At 40.8% G+C, this 23,619-nt stretch overlaps 1 protein-coding gene across 1 annotated transcript in view; it reads right to left on the reverse strand.

The window, feature by feature from the left end:
- Positions 1-1,362: 1,362 nt before the first annotated feature.
- Positions 1,363-23,619, reverse strand: part of Fam177a1 (family with sequence similarity 177, member A1) — a 22,694-nt gene continuing 437 nt past the window's right edge. Inside the window, 4 exon segments of the mRNA XM_005376932.2 lie at positions 1,363-1,741; positions 3,810-3,907; positions 5,615-5,681; positions 16,380-16,553. Coding sequence (XP_005376989.1) covers positions 1,535-1,741; positions 3,810-3,907; positions 5,615-5,681; positions 16,380-16,553 — 546 coding nt within the window. The 3' untranslated portion in view covers positions 1,363-1,534.

The raw sequence follows: 23,619 nt of genomic DNA on the forward strand, positions 1-23,619 counted from the left end.
ATGTTTACTGACAGTAGGCTTCCATAATAGGCCCACTATATATATCGAGTTTTTTTATGCTGTACTTTACATATGTTTATTTGTGATTGGAAGCTTAAGTGTTGCTAACCTGACAATTTCTAAAAGTTCTTATAGTGTTGTTTTGTTTTTGTTTTTGTTTTTTGTTGTTTTTCTTCCGGTACCAGGAATCGAACTCAAAACCTTTCGCTTGCCAGGCAGGCGCTGTGCCGCTGAGCTAAATCCCCAGCCCCCTACAGTGTTGTTTTGATTTGGGTTTTTTTAGTACTAGGGTTGAACCCAGGGCCATGCACATGCTAGGCAAGTGCTCTCTCACTGAGGTACATCTCCTCAGTCCTATGAAAAGGCTTTTAAGATCAGCATTTGTAGAGTATACCATACATTCTTTTTATACACATTTATTTGTAAATATCCCAAGGTTCTGCTCAGATATTTAGGCATATTTTCAAAATTGGCTTCACATTCTGTAAATCTGTAAAGTTTGCAAATAATCCAGTAGGTAGACCTGGCCAACGGGGCTTAGGTAAACTGCCCTTCTTACTGTTGCCACTTCAAAATGGTGAGTGATAAGTGACTACATTTATTATGTTAACATTATTCCTTGTACTATATTTAACAGCTCTTAATGGTTTAAATCTCTGCCTGTCTCCCAGGTCTCCCCCCATACAACACACACACAGGGGCATTAAGGGCTTTCAAATGAGTGACGTAAGCAGGATGCCATGTGGATACTCAAGTGTTACATATTAATTCATTCCATATCTGGTGTTAACTTTATGATCAAAACTTACTAATTTTAATAACTACTAAAAAATACAACATTAAGTGACTTCTATTAAAAAATAGAACCCATGTTAATATTGGTGTAATAAACACTTCTCCATAAAAGTTACTCTCAGTGAACCCTAAAAGTGCTTCCAAAAAAAGTGCTTCCATTGTGCCTGTCACACACTCTGAGCCACCCTTCGTGTGAAATTAACAGACATACTCGTTGTAAAGCTTAAACTGCGAGGCGTAACATGGGAAACTCTAAAGGGGAAAAATCATCATTTTAATCTGAAATTGTAGGATTACTGGCTCCAGTTAGCCTTATTCAACAATTTACCCTTTTTTCTCTAGCACAAATGCACAAATAACAGATGAGCTTGCTAATTTAACTTAATTTATTAAGGCCTTAATTTTATTTTTAAAGGATCATTTTAAAACCAAAACACTGGGCTGGGAGTGTAGCTCAGGGGTAAAGTACCTAACATGCCCTGGGTTTGATCCCCAGCACTACCCCCAAAAAAGAAAAGCTAAAGCATAATTCAACATACAGTGAAAGCAGAGTAGAAAGATCCAAACTTCAGGTCTGACTTTTACTAAATATGGCCTAAGAAAGAAGAAACTTTTTTCCTTTCCAGATAAGTTAATAATTTAAAATATAAATAACTGTTTTAAGTTCCACTGAATAAAGAATGTGAAAGTTCCTGGTACTGAGAAAAACTAGCATTCCAAGCTGGACAGTCATTTCACTCTATGGCGGGACAGAGCCTGGATTTTGTTTGCCTTCTGCAATTACTTCACAGTCTTCCTCCATTTCAAAATTAAGATTCACAAATGAAGTGGATACCGCTGTTTCCGGTTGATCCATCTGAACGGTGGAGTTAGCCTGCAGCTTACTCTGCTGGAATTGTCTTTCTGCTTCTTCAGACATCCTGTTTTCTTCTTCTTCTTCTTCTTCCTAAAAAATGCAAACATCAATAGTTGAAATATTAAGCCAGGAGTGGTGGGGCACACCTATAATCCCAGCAGCACTTGGGAGGTTGGGGCAGGAGGACTGCCATGAATTCGAGGCTAGCCTGGGCCACATAGCTCAAGGCCGGCCTGAACTACATACTGAGACCCTGCCTCAAAAAACCAAAAAAAACTACTAATATCTAAATAGTCCTATTCACAATTTGTCCTAATAAAAAGCAGAAAGTAAGGCACTGAAGGAGTTAAAATTGGAAGTAGAGGAAAAGTTCCAAGTTTAAACCCATACTTAAATTAGCATGATTAAGGCATAAATATTGTCTGGCAGCTTTTCTTCTTTTTTTTTTTTTTTAAACTAAAACACTAGTGCAGTGTCCATTTGGTCTAATTTTTGTAGTTGGTTTTTTGAGACACATTCTCCTGCCTGAGCCTCCCTAGTGCTGGGACTACAGGTGTGTGCTACCATACCTGGGCTTCATTTTGATTAAATGAATACATCTCTTTCTGCTGTTCTCAAAATAAAATACCTATTATAAACATGAAAGAGTGATTTTTAAACACAGTCCAGCATAATTAGCTTAGATGAGACCTGAATTAACTTTGCCAGAGACTTACTTTTTTTTTCACATTAAGCCTAATCTCAATTTAAAAGTGGGCTGTTTCTGTGTCACTTCAATTATAGGATGTCAAGCCTATTTGATTGAATAGGCTGTTTCATTCATTCAATAGTAGTAAGTTACTTTTCCTAGAAGCGCCTAACGTACTTCCCTTCTAGGGTAACCTTTGTCCCAAGTTTATAATCCAATAGGGCAGTTAAGATATACAAAAACATAGTAAGACAGAAATAAGCACTAATGAGATACTGAACAGATAGTTCCTAGTTTTAGAACTGATAAACTTCCAGTAACATCTGTCTTGAACCCTGTATTGTAGACAGTCATTTCTCCTCAGGAGACCCATCCCGGTTTGCTGGAAAATTAAGACAGAACATGTAGGAGACTATTACAACAGTCCCTGAGGTAGTGAAGTCCTAAGCAAGGCTTGTGGTGTTACACTCATTTTCTCATAAAACATGTTTGAAATCACACAAGAAACAAAGTCAGATGATCTTTCCCGACTTATCTCCAGGGACAAAGTGCCATACCTCCAGCCATACCTCCAGGGACAAAGTGCTATTCTTGCTATTTTCCTGAACAATGTATGTTTCACCTCCTTACACTCTGCCTCAACTGTGCCCTTAATTTGTCTGAAAGAAAGTAAGATTCTAGTATGTAAAGTGTGTTCATTGATAAACACTTGATGTTGCTGTAATCAGTTTTTATATATTAACTCATTTAATCTTTAGAGGAACCCCAGCATAGATACTGCAGGTCTTTGATGAGAAAAGGGAAGTTAGAGATAGCACAGCCAGACTTTCAAGTCAGCTCCTTTGGTTAAGCACTAAAGCTTTCTTATTCTGAGTCTAACCTCCTTTCATCCTATCCAAAGGCCTCACTGCACTTTGGACATTAACGACCATCTTCCATCTTTGTGGCTTAAGAGTGGGCATGTGTATGTTTAGTTCTTATGAACTACCTGTACGTCAAACCTGCTCCACTTTCACACACTGTCTGGATCTTGCTTCTTCATCTTAGAAAAATAATCCAAAGGGAGATGCATGAAGATTAAATTAACACATGCAAGGCACCTCACATGGCACTAACAGAACAAACTAAGCTCAGTTGCGTATATGGATATTAGGGAAATTCCAGTTTTTTATGTTATTAGTACATGCATTGTGCATGATGATTGCATTCATTGTGGAGAATCGGTACATGTACATAATACATCTTAATTTTTTTCCCTCCCCCAGAAATTCCAGTTTTAAAGAATTCTAAAATATATGTTAACTTGATAAAGTAAAGCAGCTATCTCCAGGGATAGAGTGCTTGCCTGGCATCCTCAAGACACTGCGTTTGATCCCCACCACACAGTTGGGCAGTTAGAAGACAGGTATGCTCATTATCCAATCCACTACAGCCGAACAAGTTGAGTTAATATAAAAAGGAGACACACACCTCCTTCTTCATCCGGTAATACTCATCAATGGCATACTGGTATTTTGGGGTGCTGATCCCCAAAACAGATGCAATCTTCTCTCCAAGAAAGTCACACACTAGAGATAAAAATGTTAAAAGACAAAACTCCTTATCTTGTTTTGAAATTGTTTTTCCCTTTAAAATATAATTTAAAAAAAGAATTCCATAAACATTTCTTAAGCACTTTCTATATGTAAGACACCTAGGAATACAAGTTACTACTCCTGTCCTCAAAGACATTATAAAGACCCAGTACCTCTGTTCTGATTCTCCAGAGAAGTATTAGTGGCTCCTTCTGGGGACCCAAAAACAGTCTGTTCACATTTCTATTGTAACAGTATAACAATTACTGGTTTCTCATCAAGTGTTACGTCTCTTTTTTTTGAGAAAAGTGTGTAGCCTCAGAAGGCTGTGGTACCAGTGGGTCGGACATGAGGTGCCTGGTGTGTGGCAGATGTGAAAGGTTAGGCTCAGAGAGGTTAAAGAACAGCTCCACCTAATGCAGCACATCTAAAATTCAAATACAGGCCTCAATCTGGAACTCATCTGTATTTACCACACTGTCCAGTACACAGTGAGTGTTCAGTAAGTATTGGTTCAGTTACTAGGCACAGTGTGCCCTAATAAAAGGTGGAACGTAAGAGACGTTTTCAAGGATTAAAATTGGGAGCAGACAAAAAGTTTTATAGTTTAAACATTTATTTAAATTAAAATGATTAAGTTATATGTTGATAATGTATTTGCTTCAAATTTGACTTATTTGGGCTGGGGATATAGCTCAGTGGCACAAACCTGCCTGGCAAGCAGGTCCTGAGTTCAATTCCCGGTACTAAAACAAACAAAAAACCAAATTTGACTTATTTATATCTCAGTTTAAGAAATAAGGCTGGGACTATAGTTCAGTGGTGGAGCACTTGCCTAGCATGCTCTAGGATCTAAGTTCAATTTGCCCTCCCCAATATATATATATATAAAACATACATACACATATATATAGTGTAACTATAAGCCTCAGAATAGCGCTGAGGCGGAATGAGACTACCAGCAGAAAAGCAAATAACAAAGTAGCATAATAAATGCTAACAGTTTAAGCCCATTTTTTGAGACAGGGTCTGGCTAAGTTGAGGTCGGGCTTGAAAACTGTGATCCTCCTGCCTCAAGCCTCTCAGTGGTGGGATTACAGGCACGTGCCACCACACCTGGCTTCTGGGTGTATTTTTTGCTTTCTTTCTTTTTTTTTTAAGGACTGAAAATGGCAATATTAGCACAGGTAAGAGCTTTTTTTCTTTGTTTTTTTTTTTTCGTTATTTGAGACAGGGTCTCACTACATAGATCAGGGTAGCCTCTAACTTGTGGCAATTCTGAGTCAGCCTCTCAAGTGCTGGGATTACACATGTGTACCACTGTGCCCCGCAGGGTCTTCATATGCTTAAACTGTTAGCATTTATTATGCTACTTTGTTATTTGCTTTTCTACTGGTAGCAACTGGAACAAACATCCTGCAGCTTCTGGTTATGTGGTTTTTCTTTCTTTTTCTCCTGTATGAGTGAAGGACCTGGATTCAATCCCCCGTACAGGAGAAAAAGAAAGAAAGAAAAACCACATAACCAGAAGCTGCAGGATGTTTGTTTGAGTCACATTAACACCTTCCAGTGTTGGTTACCTGCTGAGAACAAGGTGACGGCTCACTGTTCTCCTTCAGGTTAGAAACATCCCAGCTGGGAACACTCCTGTGCTTTGACCTTATTACAGCACTTATGCAGTATTGAGAGAAAAAGCAGTACCTGAAAGGGTTGACGTGGCAGCCCGAAGCACGTAAAACCATAAGTAGGGCCCCCAGGTAAGTTTTGTCTGCAACAAGAAGTCAAGTTAGCAAGACACACACCTAAACCCGTACTATAGATTTAGGCCTGAATCAACAGCCAGATACTCGGTAGGTGCACAGAATATTCTATGAGCCAGTACTCTCACCAACCATGGTCCAGTCAGAAAATATAAAGCTTTACAGAAAGAACTCCACAAAGATATTTTACATTCCCTATTCACTCTGTTAACTAAACAGACCCTTTTGCTATGCAAAGTAGGTATACAAATATCTGAAAGACACAGAAGATAGCTCTAACAATCAGATTCAACCAAGAAAATACTGCATATTAGTGACGCCCTGGATTGAAGCCTGCTGTATCTTCTATATTCAGAGATGGGTCCCTTTTATGGGATAAGGGTTACTTTAGGAGTGTTGTTTATTTTTTTATTTTTTTATTTTTTTTGGTTTTTCTCCGGTACCAGGAACCGAACTCATGACCTTGCGCTTGCCAGGCAGGCGCTTTGCCGCTGAGCTAAATCCCCAGCCCAGGAGTGTTGTTTAAAATGCTGTTGCACGGGTGGTTGGTTTACAGCAAATGGGAAAGGGCAGAAGTATAAGGCATGGAACCAACTTCTGTAACAATAAATGAAAGGGGGTAAGAAGCAGGCATGTTCTGGGGGAAAGCATACACATTTCTCAGTGGAGCAAGTCTGGGACCGCTTCTAGAAATAGTAACTACTAATACCCACATGAAGACTGCCCTGCCAGCAAACCTGCTCCTACTTGAGGAACTGGATGGAGATTCCGGAATAACTGCTATCATTATCCCACAGCATTACACAGGATTAATTTGTTGGGACACTGACCTTACTGAACCAGAATGACAGCTCAGCTGGGCAGAGTGATGCACGCCTATAACCCCAGCGCTCTGGGAGGCTGAGGCAGAGGATGGCAAGTTGCAGCGCAGCCTGGGCAACATGGCATTTAGTGAGACCTGCCTCAAAAATTTTGCAAACGGATTAGGGATACAGGTCAGTGTGCAGGCCCTGGGCTCAATCCCCAGTACTTGCAGGGAGAGTGGGCGGGCTCACCAATGTACACTATAACCCTGCCAGCGCTTCCAGCAGCAGCGCCACCATGCCTCGGCCATACCAAGGCTGGAACAAGGTCCTGGGTCTAGAAGGCTTTCAGTTTATGGTGCTGAAAGTAAAAGTGACTCTTTCGTTCTCTAAAAATTGAAGTACCCATCCTTTCCTTCCCTATCAAGACCTTCTACCTTTATTTTTGTTTTTAAACAGACTATTTTCAGATTGTAAAAGTAATGTCTACTGCAGAACACTTTTAAAAAGGGAGCAAAATACTTAAAAACTTGAGTCACCTATTTTTCCATCAGATAATTATTGTTAACATTTCAGTGTCTTTTTCTCTGAAAGAGAATGTGTGTGTGTACATATTTTTTTCTGGTACTGGGGAATGAACCCAAGGCCTTCCCTCTGAACTATTATTTACAGTCCTTTTTTCTTTTTTTTAAATACTGAGCCACTGTTTCAATAAACTGCTAAGTTGCCTAGGCTGGTCTTCAACTTATGACCCTCCTGCCTGAGCTTCCTGAAGCAGCTGGTATTAAAGGTGTCCACTACTGTGCCCTGCCTAAGTATATATGTATTTCATAATGTTGTGTTGTATTTTCCCTTTTGTGTTTGTCCCCACTACTATATTACAGTAATAAGCATATTTCACTATATGCTTAAATTCCTACAGGGAGAATTAACTAGACCAAAAATGTGATCATTTAGAAAGTCCTCTGCACGATAAAACTTCACATTAGGAAGTTCACCAGTGAAGACTAAGCAACAATGTATGACATTGCTTATTCTCTTGTGGGCCCACCATAGACTGTCCCTTTCTTCTTTTAAAAAATCTCACATGCAAAAATGGCCCAGTAACTTTCTTTTTTTTTTTGAGACAGGGTCTCACTATGCAGTTCAGGCTGCCCTTGAGCTAACTTTGTAGCCCAGGCTGGTCTCTAACAGCGATCCTCCTGCGTCAGCCTCCCGAGTGCTGGGATTACAGCTCTGCACCACCATGCCCAGCAGGCCAGAAACTTTAAATTCAGACTTTCTTTGCAGTTTTTGCTTTTTGTGGTTTCAGACACTAGTTGTTAACATCTGTCTAAAAATAGTAAGTAGAAAATTTTGTATTTTAGAGACCGGACTAATACAACTTTACTGTAACATTCTCATAATTGTTCCATATTCCCATTAGTTACTGTTGTGAATCTCTAACTGTGCTAATTTCTACATTACACTATAACATGCATGCACGTACAGGGAATATACATATAGGGCTCTGTGTAAGCTGTGGCTGCTGTCATCCATTGGGGTCTTGCAATGAATCTGCTACAGATAAAGAGGGACGACTCACTATATATATATATATTTGCATATTTTAAATGTATGTATGTATATACTAAACAAAATTTTTATGGCCAGGTGTGGTGGCACACACCTGTAATCCCAACACTTGGGAGGCTGAGGCAGGAGGATCTTGCAAGTTCAAGGCCAGCCTAGACTACAAAGGGACCTCCAGGCCAGACTGAACTACATAGCAAGACCTTGTCTCAAAAACACCAAAAGAAAATTTTTTTTTAAAAAAAACAGACATACTAATATTAAAGGGGTGATCAGAAAATAGTGAATGATTTAAACTTTGACACTGTGGGACCTCCCGCTGTTCCCCAAAGTGAAAATGACTATAAAGGTACACTTTTCTGCAGGGGGGGTTGTTGAGACAGTGTCTTGTTATGTAGCCCAGGCTGGCCTCAAACTCACAGCAGTCCCCCCGCCTCAGCCTCCAGAGTGCTAATGTAATAGGAATTAGATAGGAATTAGGATTCTATTAAGCAGTAAGAACAGTGGCCACCAAAATAGTCAAGAAGCCAAAAATGTGGTCTGCTGAGCCTCAACCTTCCAGAAATCTTAGAAAAGCATCTACCAGGTGTCCCTTGGCTGTCTGGGACCTCCCCAGAGCATGATGAGGCAGCTCATTGGCTCACGGGGTGCATGGGCCCTGCACGGATCCATGAACACTGCATAGATTGGACCCTAAAAAATATGTAGTCTCCTACTGGGTATATTGCTCACACAGTGGCCAACCTCCCTTCTAAATCCCTTAAAAACCTCTAGACAAAGAGCCCTGGTGGGTGTCCTACTCAGAACTCCCTCCTGGCTAGCAGGGGCTTTATTTCCCTGCCTTTATACCCGTTATGGTTTGTGTCCGGATGTCCCCCTCAAAGCCCCATGTACTTTCAGACGAGGCTTTTTTAGAGGCAATTGAATTTAGAATGTGTGACTGATTCATGGTTCAATGCTAGGATTAAGGGTGCTGGGATTAATGGTGGGGGACTGCTGGATCAGTCCACTGACCGTATTGGCACTGCCCTAATTACAGCAGTCTGGATGAGATAAAAGGAGCAGAAAGAGGCTGTCTCCCCTTTTTGCACTTGTTGCATTTGCTGTCTACCGCCACCGTGAACAGTTGCCCCTTTGCCATGTGCCACCCTGCTTTGGAGCCAGTGGATTATGGACTGAGACCTCTACCAACTGTGAGCTAAATGAATCTTTCCCCCTTTTACTTGAGGTGTCAGGTATTTTGTCTCAGCAATGAGAAAAGTAACTAAAACACTATCTTTTACTTTTTTGGCTTTACATCTTTTAAATAAATTTGCTTGTGTACCACCTCCTCCATCCCGCAGTCTCATCTGTCACTCTGGGCATTCTGCTAACAATGGGATTATAGATGTGCACCAGCACACCTGGCTCAAGAAGAGTAAACATTTTGAATCAAGTTGGGTGTGGTGGCTCATGCCTATAATCCCAGCACTGGGGAGGCTGAGGCAGGAGGATCATTGTGAGTTCAAGGCCAGTCTGTCCTACAAAGTGAGCTCAAGACCAGCCTGAACTGCATAGTGAAACCCTGTCTCAAAAAGACAAATAAACCTTTTGAATCAATTCAGGACCTGTACCACACACGGTAGCACACACCTATAATCCCAGCACTCAGGAGGCTGAGGCAGGAGGCCAGCCTGGGCTACACAGTGAGTTCAAAACTAGCCTGAACTACATTGGGAGACCCTGTCTCAAAAAAAAAAAATTCAGGACCCAGAGGCAGCTATGACATTGCCACTAAAAATACTCATGAACAGGGACTTAAAGAACTGCTTTAGAAAATGGAAAAATAGCATGTATTCAAAGCAAGGGGGAGTATTTTGATGAAGATTAATGGCAATAAAAAATTTTAAACACTATATTGTCTATCACACCTCAAATATATCTTTTGAGGAATTGAAAAATTATTTTTATTGGTACACATTTGCAGTACATAATCATTGTGGGGCACTGATACATGTACATATATAATACATATTTTCATTTTTTTTCCCTTCCCCTCTACCTCCCCTCTTTTGAGGAATTTTAATCAAAACAAAATCTGTGGATGAGGAATGTTTGCTGTTATTTTTCTTTTCTTTTTTTGGTGCTGGGAATTGAACTCAGGCCCTGCCAGGCAGGTGCTGTGCCACTGCGCTATATCCCTGGCCCTGGAAATGTTTATTCTTAAGGTTCGTCTAAGGTAAAACCTAAATGAACTATTATAAGATCTTTTTTTTTGAGATAGGGTTTCACTGTGCAGTTCAGGCTGGCCTTGAACTCACTTTGTAGCTTTGTAGCCCAGCCTGGCCTCAAACTCATGACAATCCTCCTGCCTTAGCCTCCCGAGTGCTGGAATTACAGGCATGCACCATCATGCCCAGCACACTATAAGATTATAAAAACATTTAGGTCTTCACTTATTCACTATCAGTATCCTGTCTCAGGAGTATTATTTTAAATCTTTATTTTAGCCGGTGCATGCTTGTAATCCCCGCACTCAGGAAGCCATGGCAGGAAGATTGTTGTGAGTTTGAGGACAGCCTGGGCTCTATAGCGGGTTCAAGGCCAGCCTGGATGGCACAGCAAGAACCTTTCTCAAAAAACAAAACAAAACGAAAAGAAAAGAAAACTATTTTACATATCAGAGCTTTTTAAAAAACTGGGTCTGTTTCACAAATCTACTACGTCATTATAGGGTATCTGTTCAAAAAGTACCACATGGCTAAAATCACCGTGAATCCTTACTACCTCTACTATGGTTTGAGTGGGACCCACAGAAACATGTCTTGGAAATGCAATGCCAGTCCTGGGAGCTGAGCCTAACGAGAGGTAAGCAGGTCACAAAGTGTTTGCCCGAATGAATGAATGAATGAATGAATGAATAAATGAATGAATGGAGGCCAACTGAATAAGAAAATGGAACAAAAGGGTATCCAGATCAGAAAAGAAGATTAAAACTATCTCTGTGCACATGGGGCATGATTTTACATCATTAAAAACCTTTCCAAACAAGTTCAGCAAGACTTCAGGATAGAATATTACTATGTAAAAGGCAATTGTGCATCTACATACTAGCCATGAAAAATCTACTAACAACATAAAGAAAACAAAATCACAATGGCATTAAAAAGAATAAAGTAAATGTAACAGAAGTAGAAAATTCAGACTTTGAAAAGAACACTGAGTAGGGGCATAGCATAGTGATAAAGTGCTTATCTAGCAGGTGCAAAGCCCTGCATTTAATGCCCAGCAGAAAAAAAAGACAAGATCTAAACAAACGAAGACAGTCAAGAATCAAAAGACATTATTAACAGATACACAGATTCAACACAATCCCCACTTGGCTTCTTTTCAAAACCTGACATGCTGATTATAAAATTCATATGGAATTGCCAGGAACCTAGCCAAAGCTACTTTCAAAAAAAGTATGACTTACACTTTATTATTTCTAAACTTACCAGAACTGCAATGATCAAGACAGTAAAGTACTAGCACTAGAACAGATACACACTGAACAATGGAAAGTTAAAGGTCCAGAAATAAAACCATGTTTTATAGTCAGTTAACTTCCAACAGGGCTGGGGATATAGCTCAGTAGCACAGTGCCTGCCTGGCAAACACAAAGTCCTCAGTTCGATTCCCAGTACCAAAAAAAAAAGTTAGTGATTTCCAACAAAGAAGCCAAGACTATCCTATGGGAAAAACAGTCTTCTCATAAAGTAGTGCTATGTCAGCTGAAAAACTGTAGGCGAAAGAATGAAGGAGGACTATCTCCACACCATATAAAAAAGTTTAACTCAAAAGGGACCAAAGACACAAAACCATCAGCTCCAATTTAGCAAACAATTCTTAAACACAATACTAAACACACAACCAATAGAAGAAAAAAACAGATAACCTGCACTTCCTTAAAATTAAAAATTGTGACAGGCATGGTGGCTCATCCCTGTAATTCTAGCATTCAGGAGGCTGAGGTAAGAGAATCACTCCAAGTTCAAGGCCAGCCTGGGCTACCTACTGATACCCTTTCTCAAAGAACCAGAAAAAAAAATCAAGAAGGTAAAAACCACAAAGGAGAGAAAACATTTGCAAATTATCTACCTGATAAGGCACTTGTGACCAGAGTATGGAAAGAACTATTACAATTCAATAATAAAACTACAAATAATTTAAAGGATCTGAATAAACAGTACTCTAAGAAGATATACAGTAAGCACATGAAACAATGCTAAGTAACACCATTGACTGCCAGGGAAATTAACTGAAATACCACTTCACATCTAACAGGATGACTAGAATCAAGAAGATAACTGTAAGTGAAGAAGTAGAAAAATCAGAGCACTTACACACTGCTGGTAGGAATGTAAAATGGTATAGCCACTTTGGAAAACAATCAGGGATATTTAAACAGAGTTATCATGTGAACCATCAATTCTACTCCTAGCTATGTACCCAAAAGAAATAAAAACAGCTAGGCATGGTGGCACACATCTGTGATCCCAGCACTTGGGAGGCTGAGGCAGGAGAATCACCAAGAGTTCAAGGGCAGCCTGAACTGCATAGTGAGACTTTGCCTATTAAAAAAAAAAAGAAAGAAAGAAATGAGAACATATATCTACATAAAACCTATACTGAATGTTCACAGTAGCCATTATTCATATCAGCCAAAAAGTGGAAACAACCCAAAATTCCACCAACTGGCAAGTAGCTAAATGAAATGTGCTATATCCATATAATAAATAGATTTGACCATAAAAAGGGATAAAGTACTGACACATGCTATAAAATCAATGAACCTAGAAAACAGTATGCTGAGTGAAAGAAGGTAGTTACAAAGACCACAGTATTAATTGAGTCCATTCTTACAAAATGTTCACAATACAGAAATCAATAGAAAGAAAGCTAAGTGGTTCACAGGGACTGAGGGGAGACATGCAGAACAAATGACAACAGCTAAAGGGTATGTGCAATCTTTGTGAAGTGATACCAGTATACTAAAACAGACTGGTGATGGTTGTGCATTTTATGAAATGCTAAACGTTTAACCAATTAATTACACATTTTAGATGGATAAATTGTATGGTAGATAAACAATCTCAATAAAGCTTTTTAAAAAGACTAATACTTTAGAGATGAGCATAGTGACACAGACTTAGGGTGAGGTAGGAAGATGGCCACCCTGGCAAGTAAGACCCTGTCTCAAAATAACATTTTCAAAAAGGCTACAACTATACCTCAGCGGAACAGTGCTCATCTAGCATATACAAGGCACTGTTGAACCTCTGGTACCACTGAATAAATAAACAAAAAAACAGATCTTTAAGAAAGTAATAAAGATGCATGCTCTCTATAACATGCTTTCACTCAGTTTCTATGGAAATATAGGGCAATTTTTGAGATAATGATGTTAAAAACAAGATACACAAAAAATCTATACAGATAAATAAGAATTAATCCTTTCAAAGTAATTTAAAAGGAAAAAAAATTTATACAATTCTTCCATTGCATGAAACACCTCTGCAATTTTCTATATGCATTTGGAACTACTTTCAGTAGTAGAAAACTACTTTCTGTAGTAGAAAATCTAATGTTTACTTTGTTTTTTTGTTGTTTTGAGACAGGGTCTCACTTATGTAAGCTCAGTATGGCCCTGAACTCACTAGGTAGTACAGGCTGGTTTGAACTTAGCAATCTTCCCGCCTTAGCCAGACTCACTGATCTGGTAGGAACTTCCAGCACCCAACATTCAGCCTGTGGCATGGGTATTGCTGGCTACCTGATCTACAATGAGAATCAGAAGCAAAATGCAGAGCTGAAAGATGTAGAGATTCTACACTGGCCAGAAAGGAATCACTATAACATTGGGGCCAAGGAGAATGTGACTGCTAAAAAGATTAGTTTCTAACCACTTAACAGTTTATCCTGAGCATCACTCAGAGAGTGCATTTATTTATGTACTGATTAGTCCAAGTGTTGCTCAGGCAGGTGCTTTTGAAACAGGGTCTCGCTATGCAGTTCAGTCTGGCCTTGAACTCACTTTGTAGCTCAGGTTGGCCTCAAACTCAAAGCAATCCTACAATCTCAGCCTCCCAAGTGCTCAGGTCACAGGCATATGCCACCATGCCTGCCCCAGTTGATTGTTATACTGGATAAATTTGATAAAATTGTCGTTTTCACATTTGCCATTTTCATCCTGTATTTATATATTTGGGGGAGGGGGTTCTAGGAATCAAATTCAGGACCTTGCGCTTGCCAGGCAGGGTCATCCTATATTTAAATAATTGGGGCCAGGTGTGGTGGTACATACGTGAAATACCAGCATTTGGGAAGCTAAGGCAGGAGGATGACCATGAGTTCAAGGCCAGCCTCTGCTACGTGGTGAGTTCAAGGCCAGCCTGAACTACATAGTGAGATGCTGTCTCAAAAATAAATAAATAAATAAATTTAAATAACTGGACTGGTAAGTGGTTAAGAAGGCAGCAGTGCTGGGTGTGGTGGCACACGGCTCTACTGCCAGTACTAGGGAAGCTAAGGCAGGAGGACTGCTGTGAGGGCAGCCTGCACTAGATAGTGAGTTCAGAACCAGCCTGGACTACACAGCAATACCCTGTTCTCAAAAAAAAAAAAAAAAAAGAAGCCAAGTACTCCATACTAAAACAATAAAAAAGCACCTTGAGGGCATCTCAGGAATTGGCCAGACCACAACCTTCTCAGGCTCAAGAGTACAGAAGGGCCAACTTCTTTAAAAGACTAAGAAAACAGACCCAGGATGCCCTACTCATTCAGGGCTGTCTAGGAAAATATATCTCCCGGGTGGCCATCTATTCACTCAGAAGCCCCTGTAACCATGGTCCCAAGGGGCCAGCTGGAGCAGACCTTGGCACTGCCCACGTGGTGCTGGTTTTTCAGGCATACAAAATATAAGAGCTGTGGATCATGGAGGCTTCCACCCCAATTTCAAAATAAAGGCTTGGGAGGTCTGGCAATGTGCCCCCAAAGAGGCAATGTCTGAAGCTGTGAGAGTAAAGCCAAAGGTACAATAGAGATTCCACAAAGCTGGAGACACCAGAAAGGTAAAGGAAAGCTACAGGGAGTAAGGAGAGCTAGCCCAAGAGTGATGACATGTGTACTGCAACTGACAAGTCCATGGGGTGGGGTTTCCCAACCTCTTTGGAGCTCACATTTTACTACAACTTGCCCAAGATGCCAGGCATGGAGCTATAGGATTTAATGTTTACCCAGGTGGCCCAGCTGGTCTTTGGTCTTGCTTTGGCCAAATTCCTTTCTATCCTCCTATTCCTTCCTTTTAAAATAGAAATGTTTTCCCTATAACACTGTATGTTAGACATATTTAACTTTCTTTCTAATTTTTATAAGAGCTGACAGCCAAGAGTTTACCTTGAATCTACAGTACACCCTGAACTTGAACTTTTTAGCAATGCTATTAGAGATAGACTAAATGCATTTTACATAATGAGATGGGCATGAGCTTTGTGGGGGCTGGGGCAGAACATCATGTTTTATACTGGCAGTGTCCCTCAAAAGTCTCATGTGCTCCAAAGTAAAGATAACTGGACTGTGGAGGTCGTTATACTCACTGGTGGATTAACCCATTGACGAGTTCATTACTATATGCACTACCAGGAAGTGAGGCCTGGTTGGAGGATATGAGTCACTGGGTGCTTGACACGGAAGGGTGTTTTCTTATTCCTGGCTCCAAAATTTGCTTTCTGCTTCTTGGCTGCCATGGTTTGAGCAGCTCTCCTCTGCCATACCCTTTCACCATGTGGTTGCAGCCTTGGAGCCAGCCAACCATGGACTGAACCCTCTAAAAACCATATGCTCCTCCTTTAAATTGCAGATATTCTTGTCCCAGGGACAGAAAGTGACTAATACACTAAGGAACATAATGAGGCTCTCAAAAAAAAAACCCAAAAAACCTGACAAGGGCCAGGGACATAGCTCAGCAGCACAAGCGCCTGCCTGACAAGTGCAAGGTCCTAAGTTCGATTCCCAGTACCAAAAAACAAAAAACAAACAAAAAAAGACAAATCTTACATAAATCTATCAACACTGACAACTCTACCTAAAAATTTAAATTAAAAGAAAAAACAAAACCAAAACTGTTTGTCAACTGGAATGTTGGGAATATTTCCACCCATACTGTATAAAAACACTACTTTCTACCAAAATAATAATATATAATTGTATAATCAGAATATAGTTGATCTTTTAAAAAGCTTCTTCCGTTCAACATGACAAATTAATCAAAACAAGATCCACTGATGAAATGATCACCAGCACCAAACTCACCGGATCAATAGTAGGGAGAACATCTTTCTTTTCTAGGCTCTCAACTTCATCTTCATCTGTGCTATATTCTTCCATTGTTTCACCACTAACAAAGTGGATGACTCTCCTTGGGACTTTCTTCTTTTTTCCTATGACTCCCAGTTCTACATTTTCAAAGCCTCTTTCATTACTCATCTGTGTCAATAATAAATTAAGAAGAGTGTCAAATGAGATTTTCTTTCATCACACAAACACATTTAGTTAATTTATTTTAGAAACTAAAGAAATATATCCCAGTCCTGAAACAATTTTAAAAGAAATCTGTAAGTGTCCTATCCCTGAACTTCCAGATATCTCAGTCAACAGTATATACAGGTTTTTGATAGCAAAAGATTTATAAATTTTAAAATTACTAGGACAGTAGTCTACAGAATTCTAATTACATCCAAATTTCATTCCTAGAGAAATTTTATCTCATACATACGGCCATGTTCCAAACTGAAAGTAAATGTACACTGTGGGAAGAAATGATGTTTTTTTTTGTTTTGTTTTCCTGTGGCACCGGGAATTGAACTTAGGACCTTGTGCTTGCCAGGCAGACGCTTATACCACTGAGCTATTATCCCCAGCCAGGAGGAAATGTTAAAGAGCTTTTATTATCATGATATCTCAAGTTTACAGGCCTTACAAAGCCTTTTGCATCTTACTAGATTTCAAAAAAGTACAGTACACAAAATGGTAAAGGAAAATGTGGCTACCTCTACAGACAGGAACTAAAATGGAGTAGAAGGTACAGGCAAGTGAGTAGTCCAGAAGGCCTTTTATTCTTTTTGCATTTTGTTGTTTGATGCTGTTATTGGTTTGTGATGAGAATATGTTCATGTATTACTGGTACAGTTTATTTTGGTTTTTTTTTTTTTTTGAGGGTCTCACTATTTGGTTCAGGCTGGCCTTGAACTCACTATGTAGCTAAGCTGCCCTTGAACTCACTCATGGTGGATCCTCCTGCTTCAGCCTTCTGAATACTGGGATCACAGGTATGTACCACCATGCCTAGCAATTACTGGTACAATTTAAAAACTAAACCAAAATAAGATGATACAGGACTATGTGTCTACCATAATTAAAGTCTATGTTGGTGGGATTCTCTATGCTAACCCAGAGTTCAAAATTTGTCACCAGGCACAGTGGCACATGCCTGTAATCCCAGAACTCAAGAGGCTGAGGCAGGAGGATCACCATGAGTTTGAGGCCAGTTTGGGCTACATAAGCAAGTTCAAGGCCAGCCTGCACTACATAGCAAGACCTTGTCTCAAAACAAAACAAAATAAAACTTTTGTCTTCTATAAGGATTCTTATAAACATAATTCAAACCCATGATTATTGTTCAGCCACTATAAAAATTCTTTGAACTGGTGGTGCAGAGATAAATTTACTGATAAACAAAGTAGAATTGTCCAGTCATGAAAGTATAAGCAATTTTGTTTTTATGCATTGTTCTCTGTTAATCCTCAGAAAACAGGATTTTTATCTGCCCTTTATTTCCTTGAGAGCTTGTCTGGAGGCTGTAGCAGGGGAGCACAGCTACTCACATATGCTTGCTGAGAAACGGCCCTCCTCTATCAGGGCTGGTTGTTCTCTTCGACTGAGCTAGAAGGTTCCAGGCAGGACACATATACAGCATCCAGGGAGAGGGGAACACCCACCTGGCCAGCAAGATCAGCCAATCAACCAGTGACAATCAGATGTCACAGCCAGATCGCCCTCACATCCATTATGTGTCCTTTATTTCCCAAAGGTAAGTTTAGTTATTAGCAAGGACCTGAATCCAGCTACAGCCAACCTGAAGAACACCTGTATTTTTCTGCAACATACCTACACATCACTGGCAGCAACTAGCACTGCTGTGTAACACTATGGACCAGGAAAATTTTAGTAACACAGGCTAAGTATTTATGGGTTAAAGTGAAAAATTTTTCACAATTTTCTCTAGCCTGTTCTCCAGCAAGTCCCAGCTCTCAAATGAAATCACCCCACTTACTGTATCCATGATCAAAATAAGAAGCAAGTGAGCTGGGTGTGGTGGTGCACGCCTGTAAGCCAAGCACCTGGAAAATCAAAGCAGGGGGATCGCTGAGTTTGAGGCCAGCCTGGGTGCCCCAGTGCGTTTAAGGCCAGCCTGAATTGTATACTGAGACTTTGTCTGAATTGTTTTTAAAAAGAGGGGGAAAGCAAGTGGTTCATCCAGGACTCCTTCTACACTACCCACCCCCCAAATCCCTAGACACCTAGAGCAACTCCTACCCAAACTCACACTTTATAGTATCCTGGTATCAATTCTTTTTGCACGACAACTTGGCCTTTTAGACCCCTCAGCTTCCTATGTAAAGGAAAACCAGAGGAGCTAGGTCAGATCTCCAGGCATCCTAATAACTGGATGGATCTACACCAAGGCAACAGCCCCAGCCAGGGACCCAAGCTCAGATCTTGCACAGGCCGTCACCATGCCATGCTCCATCCATCCCACTGCACCCACAGAAGAGCAGAAGCTCCCGGTAACAATCTTTCATGGCTAATAGTTCCTTTTTTTAAGAGACAGGCGAATGAGAAGAGATGTCTCTCAATGGCTTGGTTATTTTCCTTTGGCAACTTTAATAAATCAAAACATTCTGGCTGAGTGAGAAAGACTAGTATAAATATCTCCATTAACCTTGACTCTTGGCTATATTCTTTCCAAATGATTTTTTAAAAAACTACAAAAGGGAAAGGCTGAAATATGATTCGTATTTTTCATTCCAAGACCAAAATTAGATAAATATAAACAAAATTTTCAGTAACACTATCTATATAATATTTTGTTTTAAAAGGCACTGTACTTACTCTAATCATATTTCATATTAAGATTTTCATTCAAGAGACTTACTGGCTGGGCATAGTGGTGCATGCCTATAATCCCACCACTTGGGAGGCTGAGACAGGAGGATCACTGCAAGTTTGAGACCAGCCTGGGCTACAAAGTGAGTTTAAGGCCAGCCTGAACTACATAACGAAACCTTATCTCAAAAAGATTAAAAAAAAAAGACAAAGCGATTTTTAAGGCTTTTATTTAAAAAAATTACTATCAGCTGGGCATGGTGGTGGACACCACAGTTTGGGAGACTGAAGCAACAAGATCATGAGTTTGAGGCCAGCCCGGGTACATCATTAAGTTCAAGATCAGCCTGAACCACATAGAGAAACCCTGTCTGAAAAACAACAACAAAATTAAAATTAAAAAAGTATTAGCTTTTGATATAGTAAATCTCTAATTTTAGGTTTAGCATTTTAAACAGGAGTCAGCAAACTTTCTGTAAAGGTCAGATAGTAAACGCCTTACGCTTTGCAGACCAGACCGGTCACAATGGAACTCTAGGAAAGCATCCACGGACACAGAACCACTGGCAAGCACACTGCATAATGAATGGCAGGGAGTTGCTGGTGCTCCAGTAGAACTTTATAGAATCAGATGGCGGACTGCTTCTGGCTCCTGGCCTGTGGCTTGTCACCCCTGCTTTAAGAAACCAGACTGGAAGGAAACAGTCTGTGAGGACAATCTATGACGTGATTCCAACTTGAATTTAGTGGGTAGTGGGTAGTGGGTAGTGGGTAGCGGGCAGTGAAGGGAGGCACTGCCAGGTAAAATGAATTTGAACATAATTTGCTTCAAACTTCCCCACAATTATGAATAGAAATTATTCTCTCAATTTTCCAAATATTTCACTTTTACAAACAGTAAAGTGAACATTTTTTACTGTCAATTAAAAAAATCCATTTTAACAAATCCCAAAGATCTGAAAAAAAACCTTTTCTAACACTAGGAACTGTGAAATGCAATGTCCTTAACAACTAACTACATTTTATGGTTAACCTGGACTATAAACCTGCTTATCCTGATTCTCGGGACCTGTCTGTAACGGCAGTTTTCTGTTTAAACACTCCATTGCACCCAACACTTGAGACACGTACTACACTGGGAATTTATTGTGCTAACTTCCCCACCTAGGCTGTTAGCAACCTGAGGGGTGAGCACTGCCCTATCGCTGAGCCACCAGTTCCTCACACAGTAACAGCAACACCACTCCTGCTAACAAAGGTGCTACATAAGTTATTAAGTAGTCCTGAAATTTGAACTCCTTTGATAACACTGAGGCTGAGATTCTGGTAGAAGTCTATTCAAAGCAGCTGCCGGATAGAATGTCACAAGGCCTGGGTGGCCCGGTTAGAGACCTAATTCTAAGCACAGATTCAATCTCCCATATCAAAATCCTTCCCCACATGGGACGTGGCCTTCGGATGAACTTCAGAAAGAGGATAGGATGACAGTTTTTCCCTCCACCCAAATCTCTACCTCACTGGCCTTTTCCTCTTACTGTGCTGAAAACTTCAACATAAACCTGGAGTTTCTTCAGGAATGTGAGTGAGAAAGCAAACAGGGCATGCCACAATCCCAGCACTATGGGAGGCTGAGGCTGCAGGGTGGCAGGTTCACCTAACCCAAGGATTTAGCAATTTAGTGAGACCATCTCAAACAAACCAACAAAAAAAGACAGAGGGCTGAGTCCGCAGCTCAGTGTGAAGGCCCACTACTTAAAAAAAAGAAAAAACTAAACAAAAATGGCTGAGCCAAGTGCACACATAGCTAAGTAGTATATTATATTTTTAACCAAGAATATGAAAACATAATACCACTAAAATCAAAACAAAGAGCCTTTCAGTAAAACAACATGTAGCTTGGTATATCAGCACAGGTGTGTTTCCTTTGCTAGTAGAGTGTCAAAGCTGAAGCCTGATAAACACTATTCTAGTCAGAGGGAAAAAACAAATGGAAAAGACACAAGCACTGTGAACCGCAAGGCTCATTTCAAGAGCATCTCCACTAAAGGTGAAAGCAAGTCCCGGCTGGGTGTGGAGCTCAGTGGTACAGCACTCGCCTAGCATGCCTGCGGCTGAGTTTAATCCCCAGGACAACAAGGAAAGAAGTAATCAGCACCATCCCCTGAATTCTTCACCTTACCCTCCTTCTCCTCACACAGAAGGAAAAAACAAGAAATTTCGTAGAGACCAGTACATGGACAAGTTTTTGTGAACGTAAATAATACCTTACATTTATAAATGCCACAATGGCAGTCAGCCTCATTCTTTAGGAACATGTAATTGGGAGTAGTACCTCACTAACATACAGGTGAGGTATTTAGTCTCAAAACTGAAACTACTGAAAAAGCTTTTTTCTCATGAGAGTGTAGATTTCTACACTTTAGCAACTCTGAATTTTTAACATCCAAAATTGTCCTGAGCCAGTTCCAATTACAGCAAATTTTTCATTGGTTTCACCTGGTAAAAGACAAAGGTTAACTACTTAGGCTACAAATCTCCAAACCTTACTAAATCTCTAAACCCACCCTGATATAGCAACCATCAGCCAGACAGGGCTAATGTATACTTGCAATGTGAACAGTCACAACTGAGTTGTGCATTTTGTTCTTGAGACAAAGTCCCGCTATAGTTCAGGTTGCCCTTGAACTCACAATACAGCCCAGGACGGCCTCAAACTGGCTATCTTCTTGCATCAGCCTCCCGAGTGCTGGGATCAAAGGATGATCCACCACACCAGGCACTGAAATGTGCTCTTAAGTGTAAAATACATCACTCAGGATTTTAAACTTAGTACTAAAAACTGAAAGTAAAATACTTCTTTAAAGAAGCTGGGGATGGTGGCACATGCCTGTAATCCCAGCACTTGGAAGGCTGAGGCAGGAGGACTGTAGTGACTTCGAGGCTAGGCTGGACTACACAGTGAGTTCAAGGCTAGCCTAAACTACTCGGTGAGACCCTGTCTCAAAAAACAAAATTTAAAAAAACCCAAAAACTCATTTAAAACTTTTATTAATTATACGTTGAAATTTTTTTATAAAATGAGTTAATACTAAACTTTGTGTATTAGCATCACCATTTTTGTTTGGTGGTACTAGGTATTACAGAAAGCTAAATTAGGTAGAAATATTATAGGCAGACAGGGCTAGACCCTCCAAGGAGTCAGTGCAGATGAGAACACATCACAATTGTGGCTGGAGGTGCATTCCTTGAGGGCCAGGCCTCAAGATAAAGACTGATTAGACCTACATAGCTCCCTGAGGGATAAGCAATATACTATAATCGATACTATCTGGCCCAATAATGTCTAGATAGGGATCAGTCGCGTGGGTGGGTGACCAGGACCTCCTGACTCCTCCCCTTGTTCTTTCCTGTACACTCGCTCCCTGACTTGCTTCCCCATAGACCAATACAGAATTATGTAAGTGGTTATACCTGTAATCTTATTGGTTGATCATAGTTTTGTCCCACCTTGTACCCATCTCCTGATTTTGCGCTATAAAACTTCCTTTGAAGCCTGGCATGGTGGTGCATGCTTGTAATCCCAGCACTAGCGAGACTGAGGGAGGAGGATTGTAGTAAGTTCAAGGCCAGCTTGGGCTACATAGTGAATTCAAGGACAGCCATATGGCAAGACCATGCCCCCCGCCCAAAAAACTTGAGAAATGGGCTGATGGGCAACTCATTTTCCGGATCCCCTCCTGTCTGTCTCAAAAACTGTCTCTCCCTCCAGAAAATTTCCTGCTCTTAACCTCCGCCGTTGGTTAGAATTCATTCTTCAATTGCAGGGAACACCAACTCAGCATATCAGACATCTAACAGGTGGGGAGTCACATTTATTTCCCTAGATCATAGGAACTGAACCCAGGGCCTAAACACTGAGCTACATCTCCGAACACTCCACACCCCCCCTTTTTTTTAACTTTGAACAGTCTCACTAAATTTCCTACACGGGGCTCTAACTTGCCTAGTGGCGTGCTGGGACAACCCGCAGGCAGGGCCACACGCTGCCGTTTGCTTCCTTAAAGTTGCCAAAGGAAAACTTTACTGGTTTACTACCTGGCTCGCATATCTGTGCTGGACTGCGTAACCCTGAGCCTTGGCACCTGGCTGCTGAAATGGGGGAAACAGCCACTCCCGCAGTCGGGAGGACTCAGAGAACCCACGCAGGTGAAGACTGCTGCCTTTCCCGTTCACCACCACCCGGCCGACGCGCACGCAGCGCCCGCGCCAGAGGCTGAGAGCGGCGGGAGCGGCGGTGGGAGCGGCGGCCGGCTGACCTCAGCCCCGCTACGGACAACCTGCCGGGCCGCGCCCCCCTATCAGGACGCGAGGCCGCTCCTCGGTGTGC

The sequence above is a fragment of the Chinchilla lanigera genome, unplaced genomic scaffold, assembly GCF_000276665.1.
Source record: "Chinchilla lanigera isolate Chin_1 unplaced genomic scaffold, ChiLan1.0 scaffold00008, whole genome shotgun sequence".
NCBI classification, from domain to species: Eukaryota; Metazoa; Chordata; class Mammalia; order Rodentia; family Chinchillidae; genus Chinchilla; species Chinchilla lanigera.